Here is a 24,611-nt window from a genome sequence, read left to right as displayed (position 1 = left end):
CCCCCCTTATAGGGCCAGACCCCCACTTATAGGGTCAGACCCACCCTTATAGGATCATAGCCACCCTTATAGGGCCAGACCCCCACTTATAGGGCCAGACCCACCCTTATAGGGCCAGACCCACCCTTATAGGGCCAGACCCACCCTTATAGGGCCAGACCCCCACTTATAGGGCCAGACACACACTTATGGGGTCACAGCCACACTTACAGGATCAGAGCCACACTTATAGGGTCAGAGCCACTCTTATAGGGTCAGCCCCCCACTTATAGGGTCACAGCCACACTTATGGGGTCAGACCCACACTTATAGGGTCACAGCCACACTTATAGGGTCAGAGCCACTCTTATAGGGTCAGCCCCCCACTTATAGGGTCACACCCACCCTAATAGGGTCACAGCCACCCTTATAGGATCACAGCCACCCTTATAGGATCACAGCCACCCTTATAGGATTACAGCCACCCTTATAGGGTCAGACCCACCCTTATAGGGTCAGACCCACCCTTATAGGGTCAGACCCACCCTTATAGGGTCAGTCCCACATGTATGGGGTCAGAGCCACACTTATAGGGTCAGACCCACCCTTATAGGGTCAGCCCCCCACTTATAGGGTCAGACCCACACATATAGGGTCATAGCCACTCTTATGGGGTCAGAGCCCCACTTATAGGGTCAGACCCACACATATAGGGTCACAGCCACTCTTATGGGGTCAGAGCCCCACTTATGGGGTCAGACCCACCCTTATAGGATCACAGCCACCCTTATAGGGCCAGACCCACCCTTATAGGGTCACAGCCACCCTTATAGGGTCACAGCCACCCTTATAGGGTCAGTCCTACATGTATAGGGCCAGACCCACCCTTATAGGGCCAGACCCACCCTTATAGGGCCAGACCCACCCTTATAGGGCCAGACCCACCCTTATAGGGTCAGCCCCCCACTTATAGGGTCACAGCCACACTTATAGGGTCAGAGCCGCACTTATAGGGTCAGAGCCGCACTTATAGGGTCAGCCCCCCCCTTATAGGGTCAGCACCCCACTTATGGGGTCACAGCCATGGTTATAGGGCCAGACCCACCCTTATAGGGCCAGACCCACCCTTATGGGGTCAGACCCACCCTTATGGGGTCAGAGCCACACTTATGGGGTCAGAGCCACCCTTATGGGGTCAGAGCCACACTTATGGGGTCAGAGCCACACTTATGGGGTCAGAGCCACCCTTATAGGGCCAGACCCACCCTTATAGGGCCAGACCCACCCTTATAGGGTCAGCCCCCCACTTATAGGGTCAGACCAACACATATAGGGTCACAGCCACACTTATGGGGCCAGACCCCCACTTATAGGGCCAGACCCACCCTTATAGGTTCAGACCCACCCTTATAGGTTCAGACCCACCCTTATAGGGCCAGACCCCCACTTATAGGGCCAGACCCCCACTTATAGGGCCAGACCCCCACTTATAGGGCCAGACCCACCCTAATAGGGTCAGACACACACTTATAGGGTCACAACCACTCTTATAGGGCCAGACCCACCCTTATAGGGCCAGACCCCCACTTATAGGGTCGCCCCACACTTATAGGGTCACAGCCACTCTTACAGGGTCAGACCCACACTTATAGGACCACAGCCACACTTACGGGGTCAGAGCCACACTTATAGGGTCAGAGCCCCACTTATAGGGTCGCCCCACACTTATGGGGTCACAGCCACACTTATAGGGTCCGACCCACCCTTATAGGATCACAGCCACTCTTATGGGGTCAGAGCCCCACTTATGGGGTCACAGCCACCCTTATAGGGTCACAGCCACCCTTATAGGGTCACAGCCACCCTTATAGGGTCACAGCCACCCTTATAGGGTCAGACCCACCCTTATAGGGCCAGACCCGCACTTATAGGGCCAGACCCGCACTTATAGGGCCAGCCCCGCACTTATAGGGCCAGACCCACCCTAATAGGGTCAGCCCCCCACTTATAGGGTCACAGCCACACTTATAGGGTCACAGCCACACTTATAGGGCCAGACCCACCCTTATAGGGTCAGTCCCACATGTATGGGGTCAGAGCCACACTTATGGGGTCACAGCCACTCTTATGGGGTCTGACCCCCACTTATAGGGTCACAGCCACTCTTATAGGGTCACAGCCCCACTTATGGGGTCACAACCACACTTATGGGGTCACAGCCACCCTTATGGGGTCACAGCCACCCTTATAGGGCCAGACCCACCCTTACAGGGTCACAGCCACCCTTATAGGGCCAAACCCACCCTTATAGGGCCAGACCCACCCTTATAGGGTCACAGCCACTCTTATGGGGTCAGACCCCCACTTATAGGGCCAGACCCACCCTTATAGGGTCAGAGCCACACTTATAGGGCCAGACCCACCCTTATAGGGTCAGTCCCACCCTTATAGGGTCACCCCCCCCCTTATAGGGTCGCCCCCCCCCTTACCGGCACCAGCGACGCGCAGGGGGGGGGCGGCTCCTGTTTCAATTTTGGGGCGGCGGCGATGAGGAGCCCCAGCCCTCGGGGTACCTTTAATTAACAGGGGGGGGGGGGGGGTAATTAACTAATTAACGAGCTTCGTTAGTTAATGAAGTTGTTAATTAATTAAGGGGGGGGGGGGGCGCTGCTCACCATGTGTTCGGTGCTGGGGGGGCGAGGCTCCGGTTTGGGGCGGGGGGCCGAAGCGATGAGGAGCTGAAGGGGGGGCTTTGGGGGGGGGGATTAATTAGTGGGGGGGGGGGTTAATTAGTGGGGGGGGGTAATTAGTGGGGGGGGGTAATTAGGGGGGGGGTAATTAGGGGGGGGGGGGTGGTTGTAATATGGGAGGATCTGAAAATTTGGGGGGGGGGGTTGCAGTGGGGTTTTAATATGGGGGGGGGGGGGGGTTTAATGGGGGGGTCTCAAAATGGGGGGGGTCCCAAAATTGGGGGGGGGTCTCAAAATTGGGGGGGGGTCTCAAAATTGGGGGGGGGTCTCAATATGGGGGGGGGTCCCACATGGGGGGGGGTCTTTATATGGGGGGGGGGTTCCAAAATGGGGGGGGGTCTTAATATGGGGGGGGGTCTCAATATGGGGGGGGTCCCAAAATGGGGTGGGGGTCTTAATATGAGGGGGGGGTCCCAAAATGGGGGGGGTCTCAATGGGGTTTTAATATGGGGGGGGTCCCAAAATGGGGGAGGGGCTCCAATGGGGTCTTAATATGGGGGGGGTCCCAAAATGGGGGGGGTCCCCAAAATGGGGGGGGTCCCAAAATGGGGGGGGAGCCAAAATGGGGAGGGGTCCCAAAATTGGGGTGGGGGTCTTAATATGAGGGGGGGTCCTTAATATGGGGGGGGTCCCAAAATGGGGGGGGGGGTCCAATGGGGTCTTTATATGGGGGGGGGTCTCGATATGGGGGGGGTCCCAAAATTGGGGGGGGGGTCCAAAAATGGAAGGGTCCCAAAATTGGGGGGGGCTCCAATGAGGTCTTAATATGGGGGGGGTCTCAAAATGGGGGGGGGGGCCCAGAATTGGGGGGGGGGGGGCAAATGGGGGGGGTGTCCCAAAACGGGGGGGGGTCCCAAAATGGGGGGGGTCCCCAAAATGGGGGGGGTCCAACAAGGTTTTAATATGGGGGGGGGTCCCAAAATGGGGGGGGTCTCAATATGGGGGGGGGTCCCAAAAAGGGGGGGGGTCTCAATATGGGGGGGTCCCAAAATGGGGGGGGGTCCCACATGGGGGGGGGTCCCAAAATGGGGGGGGTGCCAAAATGGGGGGGGTCCTTAATAAGGGGGGGGGTCCCAAAATGATGGGGGGGCTCCAATGGGGTCTAAATATGGGGGGGGGTCTCAATTTGGGGGGGGTCTCAAAATGGGGGGGGTTCCACATGGGGGGGTCCCAAAACGGAAGGGGGTCCCAAAATGGGGGGGGGGTCCCCAAAATGGGGGGGTCCAACAAGGTTTTAATATGGGGGGGGGGTCCCAAAATGGGGGGGGGGGTCTCAATATGGGGGGGGGGTCCCAAAATGGGGGGGGGTCCCAATGGGGTCTTAATATGGGGGAGGGGGTCCCAAAATGGGGGGGGGGTCCCAAAATGGGGGGGGGGGTCTCAATATGGGGGGGGGGTCCCAAAATGTGGGGGGGTCCCAATGGGGTCTTAATATGGGGGAGGGGGTCCCAAAATGGGGGGGGGGGTCCCAAAATGGGGGGGGCTCCAATGGGGTCTTAATATGGGGGGGGGGTTTCAATTTGGGGGGGTCCCCAACGGGGGGGGGGTCCCAAAATGGGGGGGGGTCCCAAAATGGGGGGATCTTAATATGGGGGGGGTCCCAAAATGGGGGGGTGGTCTTAATATGGGGGGGGGGTCTCAATTTGGGGGGGGGTCGCACATGGGGGGGTCCCAAAATGGGGGGGGTCCCAAAATTGGGAGGGGGCTCCAATGGGGTCTTAATATGGGGGGGGGGGGTTCAATTTGGGGGGGGGTCCCAAAATGAGGGGGGGGGGCCCACATGGGGGGGGGTCCCAAAATTGGGAGGGGGGGGCAAATGGGGGGGGTCCCAAAATAAGGGGGGTCCCAATGAGCCTTAAAATGGGGGGGGTCCCAAAATGGGGGGGGGGCTCGCAATGGGGTTTTAATATGGGGGGGGGGTCCCCAAAATGGGGGGGGGTCCAACAAGGTTTTAATATGGGGGGGGGGTCCCAAAATGGGGGGGGGGGTCTCAATATGGGGGGGGGGTCCCAAAATGGGGGGGGGTCCCAATGGGGTCTTAATATGGGGGGGGTCCCAAAATGGGGGGGGGCAAATGGGGGGGGTCCCAAAATGGGGGGGGCTCCAATGGGGTCTTAATATGGGGGGGGGGGTTCAATTTGGGGGGGTCCCCAACGGGGGGGGGGGTCCCAAAATGGGGGGGGGGTCCCAAAATGGGGGGATCTTAATATGGGGGGGGTCCCAAAATGGGGGGGTGGTCTTAATATGGGGGGGGGGTCTCAATTTGGGGGGGGGGTCGCACATGGGGGGGTCCCAAAATGGGGGGGGTCCCAAAATTGGGAGGGGGCTCCAATGGGGTCTTAATATGGGGGGGGGGGTTCAATTTGGGGGGGGGTCCCAAAATGAGGGGGGGGGTCCCACATGGGGGGGGGTCCCAAAATTGGGAGGGGGGGGCAAATGGGGGGGGTCCCAAAATAGGGGGGGTCCCAATGAGTCTTAAAATGGGGGGGGTCCCAAAATGGGGGGGGGTCTCAATATGGGGGGGGGGGGGGGTCCCAAAATTGGGGGGGGGGCTCCAATGAGGTCTTAATATGGGGGGGGTCTCAATTTGGGGGGGGGGTGCAAAGGGGGGGGTCTTAATAGGGGGGGGGTCTCAAAATGGGGGGGTTTCAATGGGGTCTCAATATGGGGGGGGTCTTAAAGTGGGGGGGGGGGTCCCCAAAATGGGGGGGGGTCCCAAAATGGGGGGGGGGGGCTCCAATGGGGTCTTAATATGGGGGGGGGGGTCACAATATGGGGGGCGTCCCAAAATGGGGGGGGTCTTAATATGAGGGGGGGGAGGTCCCAAAATTGGGGGGGGGGGGGTCCAAAAATGGGGGGGTTCCAAAATGAGGGGGGGGGCTCCAATGGGGTCTTAATATGGGGGGGGGTCTCAATATGGGGGGGGTCCCAAAATTGGGAGGGGGGGGCAAATGGGGGGGGGAGTCCCAAAATGGGGGGGGGTCGCAATGGTGTTTTAATATGGGGGGGGGTCCCCAAAATGGGGGGGGTCTCAATATGGGGGGGGGTCCCAAAAAGGGGGGGGGTCTCAATATGGGGGGGTCCCAAAATGGGGGGGGGTCCCACATGGGGGGGGGTCCCAAAATGGGGGGGGTGCCAAAATGGGGGGGGTCCTTAATAAGGGGGGGGGTCCCAAAATGATGGGGGGGCTCCAATGGGGTCTAAATATGGGGGGGGGTCTCAATTTGGGGGGGGTCTCAAAATGGGGGGGGTCCCACATGGGGGGGTCCCAAAACGGAAGGGGGTCCCAAAATGGGGCGGGGGTCCCCAAAATGGGGGGGTCCAACAAGGTTTTAATATGGGGGGGGGGTCCCAAAATGGGGGGGGGTCTCAATATGGGGGGCGGGGTCCCAAAATGGGGGGGGGTCCGATTATTGGGGGGGGGCCTAAAATGGGGGGGGGGTCTTAAAATGGGGGGGGTCCCAAAGTGAGGGGGGCTCCCCAAAATGGGGGGGGTCCCAAAATGGGGGGGGGGGCTCCAATGGGGTCTTTATATGGGGGGGGGTCTCAATATGGGGGGGTCCCAAAATGGGGGGGGGTCCCACATGGGGGGGGGTCCCAAAATGGGGGGGGTGCCAAAATGGGGGGGGGTCCCCAAAATGGGGGGGGTCCAATGGGGTTTTAATATGGAGGGGGGGGGCCAAAATGGGGGGGGGTCCTTAATAAGGGGGGGGGTCCCAAAAAGGGAGGGGTTTCAATGGGGTCTTAATATGGGGTGGGGGGTTCTCAATAAGGGGGGGGGTCCCAAAATGGGGGGGCTCCAATGGGGTCTCAATATGGGGGGGGTCCCAAAATGGGGGGGGTCCCAAAATGAGGTGGGGTCCCACATGGGGGGGGGGTCCCAAAATGGGGGGGGGGTCCAATGGGGTCTTAATATTGGGGGGGGGGGCGGGTCTCAATATGGGGGGGGTCCCAAAATTGGGGGGGGGGGGGCAAATGGGGGGGGTCCCAAAATGGGGGGGGGGCTCCAATGGGGTCTTTATATGGGGGGGGTCTCAATATGGGGGGGGTCCCAAAATTGGGGGGGGGGGTCCCAAAACGGGGGGGGGGCCAAAATGGGGGGGGTCCCAAGGGGGTCTTAATATGGGGGGGGTCCCAAAATGGGGGGGGTCTTAATATGGGGGGGGGTCCCAAAATGGGGGGAGGGTCCGAAAATATTTGGGGGGGGGTCTCACCTGTATGCGGGGGGGTCGGGGCTCCTCCTTCAGCGGGGGGGGCGGGTTTTTCTCAGCCCCCCCCCGGGGCTCCGGGTCCTGTGGGGGGGGGGGGGGGGTGTCAAAATTTGGGGGGGGGGCTTCGATAAGGTGGGGGGGGGGGGGTCAAAATTTGGGGGGGGGGCTTTAATAAGGGGGGGGGGTGAAGCAGCGAAGCAAAGCGATGGGGGGGGGGCAAAAAAATAAAGGGGGGGGTCTCATAAATTGGGGGGGGGGGCACAAAATGGGGGGGGTTGGAATTAAGGGGGGGGATTCAGATTTTGGGGGGGGGGTCCCAAAAAATGGGGGGGGGGGCTTAAAATTGAGGGGGGGGCAAAAGTAAGGGGGGGGGGGATAAATTGGGGGGGGTCTCAAATAGGGGGGGGGTCCCAAAAATTGGGGGGGGGGCTTAAATTAAGGGGGGGGCCATAAATTGGGGGGGGGGCATTAATGGGGGGGGTTTAATTAAGGGGGGGGGTCTCATAAATTGGGGGGGGGCTTAAATTGGGGGGGGGTCCCATAAATTGGGGGGGGGGCCTTAAATTGGGGGGGGTCTCATAAATTGGGGGGGGGCTTAAATTAAGGGGGGGTCTCATAAATTGGGGGGGGTCCTAAAAATTGGGGGGGGGGGCTAAAAATGGGGGGGGTCTTCAAAATTCTGGGGGGGGGGGGGATTTTTTTGAGGGGGGGGGCCCGAAAAATGGGGGGGGCCCCGAAATTTTGTGGGTTTTTTTTTGGGGGGGGTCTCCAAAAATGGGGGGGGTCTCTAAAAATTTGGGGCGGGCTTTTTTTTGGGGGGGGGGTCCCAAAAATGGGGGGGGGGGTCTCTAAAAATTTGGGGTTTTTTTGGGGGGGGGGTCCCAAAAATGGGGGGGGGGGGTTTTGAGGGGGGGTCCCCAAAATTCGCGGGGGGGGGTCGTAAAAATGGGGGGGGTCCCCAAAAATATGGGGGGGGGGTCCCAAATATTTGGGGTTTTTTCGGGGGGGGTCTCCAAAATTTGGGGGGGGGTTGGGGGGGGTCCCCAAAATTTGGTTTTTTTTGGGGGGGGGGCAAGAAATGGGGGGGGGGTCCCCAAAATTTGGATTTTTTGGGGGGGGTCCCAAAAATGGGGGGGGTCTCCAATAATTTGGGGGGGGGCTTTTTTTGAGTGGGGGGTCCCCAAAATCTAGGGGGGGTTTTGGGGGGGGGGTCCAAAAATTGGGGGGGGTCCACAAATATATGGGGGGGGGGCTTTTTTTGAGGGGGGGGGCCAAAAATTTTGTGGTTTTTTTTTTGGGGGGGGGGTCTCCAAAATTTTGGGGGGGGGTCTCTAAAAATTTGGGGTTTTTTGGGGGAGGGTCCCAAAAATGGGGGGGGTCTCCAATAATTTGGGGGGGGCTTTTTTTTGGGGGGGGGTCTCCAATATTTGGGGTTTTTTTTTATGGGGGGGGGGCAAGAAATGCGGGGGGGGGGCTCTAAAAATTTGGGGTTTTTTTTTGGGGGGGGTCCCAAAAATGGGGGGGGTCTCCTATAATTTGGGGGGGGGTTGGGGGGGTCCCCAAAATTTGGATTTTTTGGGGGGGGGGTCCAAAAATTGGGGGGGGGCCACAAAAATATGGGGGGGGGCTTTTTATGAGGGGGGGGTCCCAAAAATTTGGGTTTTTTTTGAGGGGGGGGTCCCAAAAATGGGGGGGGGTCTCCAATAATTTGGGGGGGGGTCTCTAAAATTTGGGGAAGGGGCTTTTTTGAGGGGGGGGTCCCAAGAATTTTGGGTTTTTTTTCGAGGGGGGGGGTCGTAAAAATGGGGGGGGTCCCCAAAAATGGGGGGGGTCTCCAATAATATGGGGGGGGGCTTTTTTTGAGGGGGGGGGCCAAAAATTTGGGGGTTTTTTTTTGGGGGGGGGGGTCTCCAAAATTTTGGGGGGGGGTTTCGCCAAAATTTGGGGGTTTTTTTTGGGGGGGGTCCCAAGAAAAGTGGGGGGGGTCTCCAATAATTTGGGGGGGGGTTTTTTTGGGGGGGGGTCTCCAATATTTGGGGTTTTTTTTTAGGGGGGGGGGGGCAAGAAATGGGGGGGGGTCTCTAAAAATTTGGGGTTTTTTTTGGGGGGGGGTTCGCAGAACTTTCTTTTTTCGAGGGGGGGGGGTCGTAAAAATGGGGGGGGTCCCCAAAAATATGGGGGGGGGTCCCCAAAATTTGGGGTTTTTTTGGGGGGGGGCAAGAAATGCGGTCGGGGGTCCCAAAAATTTGGGTTTTTTTTTTGGGGGGGTCCCCCAAAAATGGGGGGGGTCTCCAATAATTTGGGGGGGGGGCTTTTTTTGAGGGGGGGGTCCCCAAAATTAGGATTTTTTGGGGGGGGGTCCAAAAATGGGGGGGGGTCCACAAATATATGGGGGGGGGGGCTTTTTTTGAGGGGGGGGTCCCAAAATTTGGGGGGGGGTTGGGGGGGGGTCCAAAAATTGGGGGGGGGTCTCCAATAATTTGGGGGGTGGGGCTTTTTTTGAGGGGGGGCCCCAAAATTTGGGGGGGGGTCCACAAATATATGGGGGGGGGCTTTTTTTGAGGGGGGGGTCCAAAAATTTTGGGGTTTTTTTTGGGGGGGGGGGGTCTCCAAAATTTGGTGGGGGAGGTTGGGGGGGGTCCCCAAAATTTGGATTTTTTGGGGGGGGTCCAAAAATCCGGGGGGGGGTCCCCAAAATTTGGGGGGTATTTTTGAGGGGGGTCCCCCAAAAATGGGGGGGTCTCCAATAATTTGGGGGGGGCATTTTTTTGGGGGGGGGTTTCCAATATTTGGGGTTTTTTTTTTATGGGGGGGGGGGCAAGAAATGGGGGGGGGGTCTCTAAAAATTTGGGGTTTTTTTGGGGGGGGGTCCCAAAATTAGGATTTTTTTTGGGGGGGGGGTCGCAGAATTTTCTTTTTTCGAGGGGGGGGGTCGTAAAAATGGGGGGGGTCCCCAAAAATATGGGGGGGGGTCCCAAAAATTTGGGGTTTTTTTTGGGGGGGGGGGTCTCCAAAATTTTGGGGGGGGGTTGGGGCGGGTCCCCAAAATTTGGTTTTTTTTGGGGGGGGGGCAAGAAATGGGGGGGGGTCCCCAAAATTTGGATTTTTTGGGGGGGGTCCAAAAATTGGGGTGGGGGTCTCCAATAATTTGGGGGGGGCTTTTTTTGAGGGGGGGGTCCCCAAAATCTGGGGGGGGGGTTGCGGGGGGGGGTCCAAAAATTGGGGGGGGTCCACAAATATATGGGGGGGGGGGCTTTTTTTGAGGGGGGGGGCCAAAAATTTTGTGGTTTTTTTTTTGGGGGGGGGGTCTCCAAAATTTTGGGGGGGGGTCCCCAAAATTTGGGTTTTTTTTTTTGGGGGGGGGCCCAAGAAAAGTGGGGGGGGTCTCCAATAATTTGGGGGGGGGGTTTTTTGGGGGGGGTCTCCAATATTTGGGTTTTTTTTTTATGGGGGGGGGGGGCAAGAAATGGGGGGGGGGTCCCAAAAATGGGGGGGGTCCACAAATATATGGGGGGGGGGCTTTTTTTGAGAGGGGGGGGCAAAAATTTTGGGGGTTTTTTTTGGGGGGGGGGGGTCTCCAAAATTTTGGGGGGGGGTTGGGGGGTCCCCAAAATTTGGATTTTTTGGGGGGGGGGTCCAAAAATTGGGGGGGGTCCAGAAATATATGGGGGGGGCTTTTTTTGAGGGGGGGGTCCCAAAAAAGGGGGGGGGTCTCCAATAATTTGGGGGGGGTTTTTTTGGGGGGGGGTCTCCAATATTTGGGGTTTTTTTCGAGGGGGGGGGGTCGTAAAAATGGGGGGGGTCCCCAAAAATGGGGGGGGTCTCCAATAATTTGGGGGGGGCTTTTTTGGGGGGAGGGTCTTAAAATTTTGGGGGGGGGTTTTTTGGGGGGGGCCCCCAAAAATGGGGGGGGTCTCCAATAATTTGGGGGGGGGGGGGGGGTTTTTTGAGGGGGGGATCCAAAAATTTTGGGGTTTTTTTTTATGGGGGGGGGTCTCCAAAATTTGGTGGGGGGGTTTTGGGGGGGGGAGTCCAAAAATTTGGGGGGGGGTCTCCAATAATTTGGGGGGGGGGGCTTTTTTTGAGGGGGGGGTCCCCAAAATTTGGGTTTTTTTTGGGGGGGGGTCCAAAAATGGGGGGGGGTCCACAAATATATGGGGGGAGGGGCTTTTTTTGAGAGGGGGGGGCAAAAATTTTGGGGGTTTTTTTTGGGGGGGGGGGTCTCCAAAATTTTGGGGGGGGGTTGGGGGGTCCCCAAAATTTGGATTTTTTGGGGGGGGTCCAAAAATTGGGGGGGGGTCTCCAATAATTTGGTGGGGGGGTTTTGGGGGGGGGGAGTCCAAGAATTGGGGGGGGGTCTCCAAAATTTGGGTTTTTTTGAGGGGGGTCCCCCAAAAATGGGGGGGTCTCCAATAATTTGGGGGGGGCATTTTTTTGGGGGGGGGTTTCCAATATTTGGGGTTTTTTTTTTATGGGGGGGGGGGCAAGAAATGGGGGGGGGGTCTCTAAAAATTTGGGGTTTTTTTGGGGGGGGGTCCCAAAATTAGGATTTTTTTGGGGGGGGGGGTCGCAGAATTTTCTTTTTTCGAGGGGGGGGGTCGTAAAAATGGGGGGGGTCCCCAAAAATATGGGGGGGGGTCCCAAAAATTTGGGGTTTTTTTTGGGGGGGGGGGTCTCCAAAATTTTGGGGGGGGGTTGGGGCGGGTCCCCAAAATTTGGTTTTTTTTGGGGGGGGGGCAAGAAATGGGGGGGGGTCCCCAAAATTTGGATTTTTTGGGGGGGGTCCAAAAATTGGGGTGGGGGTCTCCAATAATTTGGGGGGGGCTTTTTTTGAGGGGGGGGTCCCCAAAATCTGGGGGGGGGGTTGCGGGGGGGGGTCCAAAAATTGGGGGGGGTCCACAAATATATGGGGGGGGGGGCTTTTTTTGAGGGGGGGGGCCAAAAATTTTGTGGTTTTTTTTTTGGGGGGGGGGTCTCCAAAATTTTGGGGGGGGGTCCCCAAAATTTGGGTTTTTTTTTTTGGGGGGGGGCCCAAGAAAAGTGGGGGGGGTCTCCAATAATTTGGGGGGGGGGTTTTTTGGGGGGGGGTCTCCAATATTTGGGTTTTTTTTTTATGGGGGGGGGGGGCAAGAAATGGGGGGGGGGTCCCAAAAATGGGGGGGGTCCACAAATATATGGGGGTGGGGCTTTTTTTGAGAGGGGGGGGCAAAAATTTTGGGGGTTTTTTTTGGGGGGGGGGGTCTCCAAAATTTTGGGGGGGGGTTGGGGGGTCCCCAAAATTTGGATTTTTTGCGGGGGGGGTCCAAAAATTGGGGGGGGTCCAGAAATATATGGGGGGGGCTTTTTTTGAGGGGGGGGTCCCAAAAAAGGGGGGGGGTCTCCAAAATTTGGGGAAGGGGCTTTTTTGAGGGGGGGTCCCAAGAATTTTGGGGTTTTTTTCGAGGGGGGGGGGTCGTAAAAATGGGGGGGGTCCCCAAAAATGGGGGGGGTCTCCAATAATTTGGGGGGGGCTTTTTTGGGGGGAGGGTCTTAAAATTTTGGGGGGGGGGTTTTTTGGGGGGGGCCCCCAAAAATGGGGGGGGTCTCCAATAATTTGGGGGGGGGGCTTTTTTTGAGGGGGGGGTCCAAAAATTTGGGGGTTTTTTTTTGGGGGGGGGGTCTCCAAAATTTGGTGGGGCGGTTTTGGGGGGGGGAGTCCAAAAATTGGGGGGGGGGGTCTCCAATAATTTGGGGGGGTTGGGGGGGGTCCCCAAAATTTGGATTTTTTTGGGGGGGGGTCCAAAAATTGGGGGGGGTCCACAAAAATATGGGGGGGGGCTTTTTATGAGGGGGGGTCCCAAAAATTTGGGGTTTTTTTCTTGGGGGGGGTCCCAAAAATGGGGGGGGGTCTCCAATAATTTGGGGGGGGCTTTTTGGGGGGGGGGTCTTAAAATTTGGGGGGGGGGGTTTTTTGAGGGGGGGGTCCTAAAATTTTGGGGGGGGGGTTGGGGGGGGTCCACAAATATATGGGGGGGGGGGGGGGGTTTGACGGGGGGGTCCCAAAAATGGGGGGGGTCTCCCATAATTTGGGGGGGGTTATTTTGAGGGGGGGGTCCCAATAATTTGGGGGGGGGTTGGGGCGGGGTCCCCAAAATTTGGATTTTTTTGGGGGGAGGGTCCCAAATCTTTCGTTTTTTTTTTTGGGGGGGGGGTCCTAGAAATGGGGGGGTCCCAAAAATATGGGGGGGGGGTCACAAAAATTTTTTTTGGGGGGGGGTTGGGGGGTGTTTCCCCAAAATTTGGGTTTTTTTTGGGGGGGGGGTCCCCAAAAATAGGGGGGGTCCCAATAATTTGGGGGGGGTTGGGGGGGGTCCCCAAAATTTGGATTTTTTGGGGGGAGGGGGTCCAGAAATTGGGGGGGGGTCCACAAATATATGGGGGGGGGGGCTTTTTTTGAGGGGGGGGTCCATAAATTTGGGGATTTTTTTTGGGGGGGGTCTCCAAAATTTGGTGGGGGGGTTTTGGGGGGGGGGAGTCCAAAAATTGGGGGGGGGTCTCCAAAATTTGGGTTTTTTTTTTGGGGGGGGGGCCAAGAAAAGTGGGGGGGGTCGCCAATAATTTGGGGGGGGCTTTTTTTTGGGGGGGGATCTCCAATATTTGGGGTTTTTTTTTATGGGGGGGGGGCAAGAAATGGGGGGGGGTCTCTAAAAATTTGGGTTTTTTTTTGGGGGGGGGTTCGCAGAATTTTCTTTTTTCGAGGGGGGGGGTCGTAAAAATGGGGGGGGTCCCCAAAAATATGGGGGGGGGGTCCCCAAAATTTGGGGTTTTTTTGGGGGGGGGCAAGAAATGCGGGGGGGGGTCCCAAAAATTTGGGTTTTTTTTTTGGGGGGGTCCCCCAAAAATGGGGGGGGTCTCCAATAATTTGGGGGGGGGGCTTTTTTTGAGGGGGGGGTCCCCAAAATTTGGGTTTTTTTTGGGGGGGGGTCCAAAAATGGGGGGGGGTCCACAAATATATGGGGGGGGGGGCTTTTTTTGAGGGGGGGGTCCCAAAATTTGGGGGGGGGTTGGGGGGGGGTCCAAAAATTGGGGGGGGGTCTCCAATAATTTGGGGGGTGGGGCTTTTTTTGAGGGGGGGGTCCCCAAAATTTGGGGGGGGGTCCACAAATATATGGGGGGGGGGCTTTTTTTGAGGGGGGGATCCAAAAATTTTGGGGTTTTTTTTTGGGGGGGGGGGTCTCCAAAATTTGGTGGGGGAGGTTGGGGGGGGTCCCTATAATTTGGATTTTTTGGGGGGGGGGGGGGGCAAGAAATGGGGGGAGTCTCTAAAAATTTGGGGTTTTTTGGGGGGGGGCAAGAAATGCGGGGGGGGGTCCCAAAAATTTGGGGGTTTTTTTTGGGGGGGTCCCCCAAAAATGGGGGGGGTCTCCAATAATTTGGAGGGGGGGCTTTTTTTGAGGGGGGGGTCCCCAAAATTAGGATTTTTTGGGGGGGGGTCCAAAAATGGGGGGGGGTCCACAAATATATGGGGGGGGGGGCTTTTTTTGAGGGGGGGGTCCCAAAATTTGGGGGGGGGTTGGGGGGGGTCCAAAAATTGGGGGGGGGTCTCCAATAATTTGGGGGGTGGGGCTTTTTTTGAGGGGGGGCCCCAAAATTTGGGGGGGGGTCCACAAATATATGGGGGGGGGGCTTTTTTTGAGGGGGGGGTCCAAAAATTTTGGGGTTTTTTTTGGGGGGGGGGGTCTCCAAAATTTTGGGGGGGGTTTTCCCCAAAATTTGGGGTTTTTTTTTTGGGGGGGGTCCCAAGAAAAGTGGGGGGGGTCGCCAATAATTTGGGGGGGGCTTTTTGGGGGGGGGGGGGTCTTAAAATTTGGGGGGGGGGGGTTTTTTGAGGGGGGGGTCCTAAAATTTTGGGGGGGGGGTTGGGGGGGGTCCACAAATATATGGGGGGGGGGGGGGGTTTGACGGGGGGGTCCCAAAAATGGGGGGGGTCTCCCATAATTTGGGGGGGGTTATTTTGAGGGGGGGGTCCCAATAATTTGGGGGGGGTTGGGGGGGGTCCCCAAAATTTGGATTTTTTGGGGGGAGGGGGTCCAAAAATTGGGGGGGGGTCCACAAATATATGGGGGGGGGGGCTTTTTTTGAGGGGGGGGGCCAAAAATTTTGGGGTTTTTTTTTTGGGGGGGGGGTCTCCAAAATTTTGGGGGGGGGTCCCCAAAATTTGGGTTTTTTTTTTTGGGGGGGGGGCCAAGAAAAGTGGGGGGGGTCTCCAATAATTTGGGGGGGGCTTTTTTTGGGGGGGGGTCTCCAATATTTGGGGTTTTTTTTTATGGGGGGGGGGGGCAAGAAATGGGGGGGGGTCCCAAAAATGGGGGGGGGGTCTCCAATAATTTGGGGGGGGGTCTCCAATAATTTGGGGAGCGGGGCTTTTTTTGAGGGGGGGGTCCCCAAAATTTGGGGGGGGGTCCACAAATATATGGGGGGGGGGCTTTTTTTGAGGGGGGGGGCCAAAAATTTTGGGGTTTTTTTTTTGGGGGGGGGGTCTCCAAAATTTGGTGGGGGGGGGTTGGGGGGGGTCCCCAAAATTTGGATTTTTTGGGGGGGGTCCAAAAATCCGGGGGGGGGTCCCCAAAATTTGGGGGGTATTTTTGAGGGGGGGTCCCCAAAAATGGGGGGGGGGTCTCTAAAAATTTGGGGGGGGCAGTCGTAAAAATGGGGGGGGTCCCCAAAAATATGGGGGGGGTCCCAAATATTTGGGGTTTTTTGGGGGGGGGTCTCCAAAATTTGGTGGGGGGGTTTTGGGGGGGGGGAGTCCAAAAATTGGGGGGGGGGTCTCCTATAATTTGGGGGGGGGGGCTTTTTTTGAGGGGGGGGGTCCCAATAATTTGGGGGGGAGTTGGGGGGGGTCCCTATAATTTGGATTTTTTGGGGGGGGGTCCAAAAATTTTGGGGGGTCCACAAAAATATGGGGGGGGGCTTTTTATGAGGGGGGGTCCCAAAAATTTGGGGTTTTTTTCTTGGGGGGGGGGTCCCCAAAAATGGGGGGGGGTCCCCAAAATTTGGGTTTTTTTTTGGGGGGGGTCCCAAAAATGGGGGGGGGGTCTCCAATAATTTGGGGGGGGTTTTTTTTGGGGGGGGGTCTCCAATATTTGGGGTTTTTTTTTATGGGGGGGGGGTCTCTAAAAATTTGGGTTTTTTTTGGGGGGGCGGTCGCAGAATTTTCTTTTTTCGAGGGGGGGGGGTCGTAAAAATGGGGGGGGTCCCCAAAAATATGGGGGGGGGGTCCCAAAAATTTGGGTTTTTTTTTTTGAGGGGGGGGTCTCCAAAATTTGGGGGGGGGTTGGGGGGGGGTCCAAAAATTGGGGGGGGGGGTCTCCAATAATTTGGGGAGCGGGGCTTTTTTTGAGGGGGGGGTCCCCAAAATTTGGGGGGGGGTCCACAAATATATGGGGGGGGGCTTTTTTTGAGGGGGGGGTCCAAAAATTTTGGGGTTTTTTTTTTGGGGGGGGGGTCTCCAAAATTTGGTGGGGGGGGGTTGGGGGGGGTCCCCAAAATTTGGATTTTTTGGGGGGGGTCCAAAAATCCGGGGGGGGGTCCCCAAAATTTGGGGGGTATTTTTGAGGGGGGGTCCCCAAAAATGGGGGGGGGTCTATAAAAATTTGGGGGGGGCGTTTTTTTGGGGGGGGGTCTCCAATATTTGGGTTTTATTTTTATGGGGGGGGGGTGGGCAAGAAATGGGGGGGGGGTCTCTAAAAATTTGGGGTTTTTTTGGGGGGGGGGTCCCAAAAATGGGGGGGGGGTCTCCAATAATTTGGGGGGGGGTCTCCAAAATTTGGGGAAGGGGCTTTTTTGAGGGGGGGTCCCAAGAATTTTGGGGTTTTTTTTCGAGGGGGGGGTCGTAAAAATGGGGGGGGTCCCCAAAAATATGGGGGGGGGTCCCAAATATTTGGGTTTTTTTTGGGGGGGGTCCCAAAATTTGGTGGGGGGGCTTTGGGGGGAGGGGGTCCAAAAATGGGGGGGGTCTCCAATAATTTGGGGGGGGCTTTTTTTGAGGGGGGGGTCCCAAAATTTGGGGGGGGTTGGGGGGGTCCAAAAATTGGGGGGGGTCCACAAATATATGGGGGGAGGGGCTTTTTTTGAGGGGGGGGTCCAAAAAATTTGGGGTTTTTTTCTTGGGGGGGGGGTCTCCAAAATTTTGGGGGGGGGTCCCCAAAATTTGGGGTTTTTTTTTGGGGGGGGGCCCAAGAAAAGTGGGGGGGGTCTCCAATAATTTGGGGGGGGCTTTTTTTGGGGGGGGGGTCTCCAATATTTGGGGTTTTTTTTTATGGGGGGGGGGGCAAGAAATGGGGGGGGGTCCCAAAAATGGGGGGGGGGTCTCCAATAATTTGGGGGGGGTCTCCAAAATTTGGGGAAGGGGCTTTTTTGAGGGGGGGTCCCAAGAATTTTGGGTTTTTTTTCGAGGGGGGGGGGGTCGTAAAAATGGGGGGGGTCCCCAAAAATATGGGGGGGGGTCCCAAATATTTGGGTTTTTTTTTGGGGGGGGGTCTCCAAAATTTGGGGGGGGGTTGGGGGGGGTCCCCAAAGTTTGGTTTTTTTTTGGGGGGGGGCAAGAAATGGGGGGGGGGTCCCCAAAATTTGGATTTTTTGGGGGGGGTCCAAAAATTGGGGGGGGGGTCTCCAATAATTTGGGGGGGGGGCTTTTTTTGAGGGGGGGGTCCCCAAAATTTGGTTTTTTTTGGGGGGGGAGTCCAAAAATTGGGGGGGGTCCACAAATATATGGGGGGGGGGGCTTTTTTTGAGGGGGGGGTCCAAAAATTTTGGGGTTTTTTTCTTGGGGGGGGGGTCTCCAAAATTTTGGGGGGGGGTTTCGCCAAAATTTGAGGGTTTTTTTTTTGGGGGGGTCCCAAGAAAAGTGGGGGGGGGTCTCCAATAATTTGGGGGGGGTTTTTTTTGGGGGGGGGTTTCCAATATTTGGGGTTTTTTTTTATGGGGGGGGGGGGGCAAGAAATGGGGGGGGGGTCTCTAAAAATTTGGGTTTTTTTTGGGGGGGGGGTCCCAAAAATTTGGGGGGGGCAGTCGTAAAAATGGGGGGGGTCCCCAAAAATATGGGGGGGGGTCCCAAATATTTGGGTTTTTTTGGGGGGGGGTCCCAAAATTTGGTGGGGGGGTTTTGGGGGGGGGGAGGGGGTCCAAAAATGGGGGGGGTCTCCAATAATTTGGGGGGGGCTTTTTTTGAGGGGGGGGTCCCCAAAATCTGGGGGGGGGTTGGGGGGGGGGCTCCAAAAATTGGGGGGGGTCCACAAATATATGGGGGGGGGGCTTTTTTTGATGGGGGGGTTCAAAAATTTTGGGTTATTTTTTTGGGGGGGGGTCCCCAAAATTTGGGTTTTTTTTGGGGGGGGGTCCCAAAAATGGGGGGGGGTCTCCAATAATTTGGGGGGGTTTTTTTTTGGGGGGGGGTCTCCAATATTTGGGGTTTTTTTTTATGGGGGGGGGGTCTCTAAAAATTTGGGTTTTTTTTGGGGGGGGGGTCGCAGAATTTTCTTTTATCGAGGGGGGGGGTCATAAAAATGGGGGGGGTCCCCAAAAATATGGGGGGGGGTCCCAAATATTTGGGGTTTTTTTGGGGGGGGGTCTCCAAAATTTGGTCGGGGGGTTTTGGGGGGGGGGGGGCAGGGGGGGGGGTCCCATTACCTGATGGGGGGGGCGGCTCCGGGTGGCGGCGCGGGGGGGTCGGGGGGGCAGCAGCTGCCTCTGTTGATTGGGGGGGGGGGGATTTTTTATTGGGGGGGGGGGGGTTGGAAATTTTGGGGAGAAATGAGGGGAAATTTGGGATTTTTTTTTTTTTTTTTTTTTTTCGGGGGGGGGGGGGGTTGAAAGGGTGCCCCCCCCCTCCACCCCCCCCCCCACCCAAATGCACCCAAATCGCTGCCCCCCCCCTTCCCCCCCCCCCACCCATGGTTAGGGAGAAGAAAGCAGCAAAGCCATGCGGGGGGGGGGGGGGAACTGGGGATACTGGGAGGGACTGGGAGGGGATTGGGAGGGACTGGGATTGTACTGGGAGGGGACTGGGAGGGACTGGGAGGTACTGGGACAGACTGGGAGATACTGGGAGATACTGGGAAGGGACTGGGGGTAACTGGGAGATACTGGGAGATACTGGGAGGGACTGGGAGGGACTGGGATATACTGGGAGTGTACTGGGAGGGCAGTGGGAGGGAACTGGGAGGGACTGGGAGGTACTGGGACAGACTGGGAGGGACTGGGAGGGACTGGGATATACTGGGAGTGTACTGGGAGGTACTGGGAGGGGATTGGGGGAAACTCGGGGGGACTGGGAGGAACTGGGAGGGACTGGGAGAGACTGGGAAGAAACTGGGAGGGGATTGGAGGAAACTGGGAGGGACTGGGAAGTACTGGGAGGGGACTGGGAGGGGACTGGGAGGGACTGGGAAGGGACTGGGGTTAACTGGGAGATACTGGGAGGGACTGGGATATACTGGGAGTGTACTGGGAGGGAACTGGGAGGGGACTGGGAGGGGACTGGGAGGGGATTGGGGGAAACTGGGGGAGGACTGGGAGGAACTGGGACAGACTGGGAGGGACTGGGATATACTGGGAGTGTACTGGGAGGGGACTGGGAGGGACTGGGAGGGACTGGGAGGGACTGGGAAGGGACTGGGGGTAACTGGGAGATACTGGGACAGCACTGGGCGGGACTGGGAAGGGATTGGGGGGAACTGGGGAGGAACTGGGAGGGACTGGGAAGAAACTGGGAGGGGACTGGGGGGAACTGGGAGGGACTGGGAGAAACTGGGAGGCACCAGGAGGAACTGGGATGTACTGGGAGTGTACTGGGAGGGAACTGGGAGGGGATTGGGGGGAACTGGGGGGGACTGGGAGGAACTGGGAGGGACTGGGAGGGACTGGGAAGGGATTGGGGGTAACTCGGAGATACTGGGAGGGACTGGGATGTACTGGGAGTGTACTGGGAGGGACTGGGAGGGACTGGGAGGGGATTGGGGGGAACTGGGAGAGACTGGGAGGGACTGGGATGGCACTGGGAGACACTGGGAGGGCGCTGGGAGGGACTGGGAGGGGACTGGGGGAACTGGGGGGGACTGGGAGGGACTGGGATATACTGGGAGTGTACTGGGAGATACTGGGAGGGACTGGGATATACTAGGATGGACTGGGAGGGGACTGGGAGGGGACTGGGAGTGGACTGGGAGGTACTGGGAGGTACTGGTAGGGGACTGGAGGAACTGGGAGAGACTGGGAGGGCAATGGGAGGGACTGGGATGAAACTGGGAGGGGATTGGGGGGAACTGGGAGGGACTGGGAGAAACTGGGAGGGACCGGGAGGAACTGGGATGTACTGGGAGTGTACTGGGAGATACTGGGAGGGACTGGGAAAGGACTGGGGGTAACTGGGAGATACTGGGAGGGACTGGGAGGGACTGGGATATACTGGGATTGTACTGGGAGGGGACTGGGAGGGGACTGGGAGGGACTGGGAGGAACTGGGACAGACTGGGAGGGACTGGGATATACTGGGAGTGTACTGGGAGGTACTGGGAGGGGATTGGGGGGGACTGGGAGGGACTGGGAGGAACTGGGAGGGACTGGGAGGGCAATGGGAGGGACTGGGAGGGACTGGGAGGGCAATGGGAGAGGACAGGGAGGGGATTGGGGGGAACTGGGGGGGACTGGGAGGGACTGGGAGGAACTGGGATATACTGGGAGTGTACTGGGAGGGGATTGGGGGGGACTGGAGAGGAACTGGGAGATACTGGGAAGGGACTGGGAGGGACTGGGAGGGACTGGGATATACTGGGACTGTACTGGGAGGGGACTGGGAGGGGACTGGGAGGGGACTGGGACAGACTGGGACAGACTGGGACAGACTGGGAGGGACTGGGAAGGGACTGGGGGTAACTGGGAGATACTGGGAGGGACTGGGAGGGACTGGGATATACTGGGATTGTACTGGGGGGGGACTGGGAGGGACTGGGAGGAACTGGGAGGGACTGGGAAGGGACTGGGGGTAACTAGGAGATACTGGGAGGGACTGGGAGGGACTGGGATATACTGGGATTGTACTGGGAGGGCACTGGGAGGGGACTGGGAGGGACTAGGAGGTACTGGGACAGACTGGGAGGGACTGGGGGTAACTGGGAGATACTGGGAGGGACTGGGAGGGACTGGGATATACTGGGAGTGTACTGGGAGGGGACTGGGAGGGGACTGGGAGGGACTGGGAGGAACTGGGACAGACTGGGAGGGACTGGGATATACTGGGAGTGTACTGGGAGGTACTGGGAGGGGATTGGGGGAAACTGGGGGGGGACTGGGAGGGACTGGGAGGAACTGGGAGGGACTGGGAGGGACTGGGGGTAACTGGGAGATACTGGGAGGGACTGGGATATACTGGGAGTGTACTGGGAGGGGACTGGGAGGGGATTGGGGGAAACTCGGGGGGACTGGGAGGAACTGTGAGATACTGGGAGGGGATTGGGGGGGACTGGGAGGGAACTGGGAGGAACTGGGAGGGACTGGGAGGGAATTGGGGGGAACTGGGGGAGACTGGGAGGAACTGGGACATACTGGGAGGGCACTGGGAGGGACTGGGAAGAAACTGGGAGGGGATTGGGGGTAACTGGGGGGAACTGGGAGAAACTGGGAGGCACCAGGAGGAACTGGGATGTACTGGGAGTGTACTGGGAGGGACTGGGAAGGACTGGGAGGAACTGGGAGGGACTGGGATGCACTGGGAGGCACTGGGAGGGACTGGGATATACTGGGAGTGTACTGGGAGATACTGGGAGGGTACTGGGAGGGACTGGGATATACTGGGAGTGTACTGGGAAGCACTGGGAGAAGGTTGGGGGGAACTGGGAGAAACTGGGATAAACTGGGAGGGGATTGGGGGGGACTGGGAGGGACTGGGAGATACTGGGAATACTGGGAAGGACTGGGAGAGGATCATACGGGGAAGGACTGGGAGGCACTGGGTCATACTGGGATATACTGGGAGGTACTGGGTGGCACTGGGATGGACTGGGAGGGACTGGGATGTACTGGGAGGCACTGGGACAGACTGGGAGGTACTGGGATGTACTGGGGCATACTGGGAGAGACTGGGAGATACTGGGATGTACTGGGAGTGATCGAGAGGTACTGGGAGGCACTGGGAGATACTGGGTTATACTGGGAGGAACTGGGAGGCACTGGGTCATACTGGGAAGTACTGGGAGAGACTGGGTGGCACTGGGAGGTTCTGGGCCATAGTGGTACTGGGAGGGACTGGGAGCAACTGGGTGGGATTAGGAGATATACTGGGAGGCACTGGGACAGACTGGGATGGACTGGGAGGGACTGGGAGGTACTGGGGTAACTGGGAGGTACTGGGATGGACTGGGATGTACTGGGGGGCACTGGAACAGACTGGGATGGACTGGCAGAGATTGAGAGGTAATGGGGCGTACTGGGAGACACTGGGATGGACTGGGAGGGACTGGGAGGCACTGGGATGGACTGGGAGATACTGGGAGGCACTGGGATGGACTGGGAAATACTGGGAGAGATTGAGAGGTACTGGGGTGGACTGGGAGGCACTGGGATGGACTAGGAGGAACTGGGAGGGACTGGGGAGTACTGGGAGGCACTGGGATGGACTGGAAGGCACTGGGAGGTACTGGGAGGTACTGCGATATACTGGGAGGAACTGGGAGATACTGGGGCACACTGGGAGGCACTGGGATGGACTGGGAGGCACTGGGAGGGACTGGGAGGCACTGGGACAGATTGGGAGGTACTGGGACAGACTGGGAGGTACTGGGTCATACTGGGCAGGATTAGGAGTTACTGGGAGGCACTGGGATGGACTGGGAGGGACTGGGAGGCACTGGGAGGGACTGGGATGTACTGGGATGTACTGGGAGGCACTGGGAGGGACTGGGAGGAACTGGGAGGTACTGGGAGGGTCTGGGAGGCACTGGGACAAACTGGGATGTACTGGGAGAGATTGAGAGGTACTGGGGCGTACTGGGAGGCACTGGGACAAACTGGGAGGTATTGAAGGATACTGGGTCATCCTGGGCGGGATTAGGAGTTACTGGGAGGCACTGGGAGGGACTGGGATGGACTGGGAGGGCCCACAGAACACACCATGGCCCTTTGCAGGCATTGCCTCCATCTGCACTTCTGTCGTTTGCTGTTCCGGCCTCCGAATTTGGGTTTATCACGACAGAAATCGCAACACCCGCAATCGACCCGACGGCGACAACCCCGACAAACCCCGCAGCGACGCCTGGAGCGGCCACGCTGAGGTGGGGGGGGGGTGAAATTTGGGGGGTCAGAGGTCAGATTTGGGGGTCAGAGGTCAGATTTGGGGGGTAAAAGTGAGATTTTGGGGGGGGGGGGGGAGGAGGAGGAGCGGTGCGCCTCTATTAGGGGGAATACGGCGCTGTGGTTGGGGGAGGTGGGAGGCACAGGTGCTGCTATTAGGGGGATTACGGCGGCCTGGGGGGGGGGGGGGTTTCTTGGGGGAGGTGGGGGGGTAATGGGTGCTGCTGTTAGGAGAAATACGGTACAGATAGCAGTGATACTATGAGCGTGGGTGGTGCTATTAGGAGAAATACGGCGCTCTGGGGGATGCTAGGGGGGGTGGGGGATGTGAGGGCTGCTATTAGGAGGAATACGGTACAGATGGAACTGCTATTAAGGATGCTGGGGACGCTGGCACTGCTATTACAAGGAATACGGTACAGATACAACTGCTATTAGGGATGCTGGGGTCACTGGTGCTGCTATTAGGAGAAATACAGTACAGATACAACCACCAGCGATGTTAGGAGACACCTGCGCTGCTACTAGGAGGAATACGGTAGAGATAAAACCCTGATTAGAGGTGGTAGGGACAAGGTGCTGCTCTTACGAAGAATACGGTAGGAATAGAACTCCTATTAGGGGCACTAAGAAACGCAGGCGGTGCTATTAGGAGGAATACGGTAGGGATAGAGCTATTGGAGATGCTGAAAAACTACCGGGCGCTGCTATTAGCAGGAATACGGTACGGGTGAAGCTATTTGCAATGCTAGGAGACGCTGGCGCTGCTATTAGGGAAAATACGGTACAGATGGAGCTGCTGTTAGGGAGGCGAAGGAACGCTGGTGCTGCTATTATAAGAAATACGGTACAAGCAGAACCGCTATTAGGGATGCTAAGGTGCTACAAGACAACAGTGCTGCTATTAGAAGGAATACGGTAAAGACAGAACTGCTATTAGAGGTGCTAAGGAAGGCCGGTGCTGCTATTAGGAGGAATACGGCACTCTGGGGGCTGCTTAGGGGGAATGAGGGGCGCAGGCGCTGCTATTAGGAGACGTACGGTACAAACAGGGCTGTTAAAATACTACGGGAGCTGGGTGCTGCTATTAGGAGGAATACGGCACTCGTGGGGGTGCTTAAGGGGGGGATGGGGGAAACACGGGTGCTGCTATTAGGAGCAATACGTCACGGGCCGTGCTGCTATTATGGGAAATACGGGGCATGGGTGCTGCTATTCGGAGGAATACGGCATTGGGGGGGACATTAGGAAATACGGGATGGAAAAGGTGCAGCTATTAGGAAGAATACGGTCCAAGGGGTGCTGATATTGGGGGGAATATGGGACTGGGTGCTGCTATTAGGAT

General features: G+C 57.6%; 1 protein-coding gene across 12 annotated transcripts in view; it reads right to left on the bottom strand.

Moving 5' to 3' along the window:
- Nucleotides 1-24,611, bottom strand: part of LOC149914661 (methyl-CpG-binding domain protein 1-like) — a 72,048-nt gene that overhangs the window by 9,300 nt on the left and 38,137 nt on the right. For 7 of the 12 annotated variants that reach the window (XM_090126792.1, XM_090126789.1, XM_090126788.1 and 4 more), the window contains 4 exons: nucleotides 23,087-23,242; nucleotides 6,944-7,021; nucleotides 2,655-2,729; nucleotides 2,469-2,552 (listed from right to left, as the gene is read on the bottom strand). In XM_090126792.1, the coding sequence (XP_089982918.1) occupies nucleotides 2,469-2,552; nucleotides 2,655-2,729; nucleotides 6,944-7,021; nucleotides 23,087-23,242 (393 nt within the window). The remainder of the gene's footprint in view (nucleotides 1-2,468; nucleotides 2,553-2,654; nucleotides 2,730-6,943; nucleotides 7,022-23,086; nucleotides 23,243-24,611) is intronic. The other 5 variants (XM_090126794.1, XM_090126795.1, XM_090126797.1 and 2 more) reach the window with 2 other exon arrangements.

This window comes from Phasianus colchicus, chromosome 29 (assembly GCF_987193195.1).
Source record: "Phasianus colchicus chromosome 29, bPhaCol1.hap1.1, whole genome shotgun sequence".
Classification (NCBI taxonomy): Eukaryota; Metazoa; Chordata; class Aves; order Galliformes; family Phasianidae; genus Phasianus; species Phasianus colchicus.
This window is presented reverse-complemented; position numbering and strand designations above follow the sequence as displayed.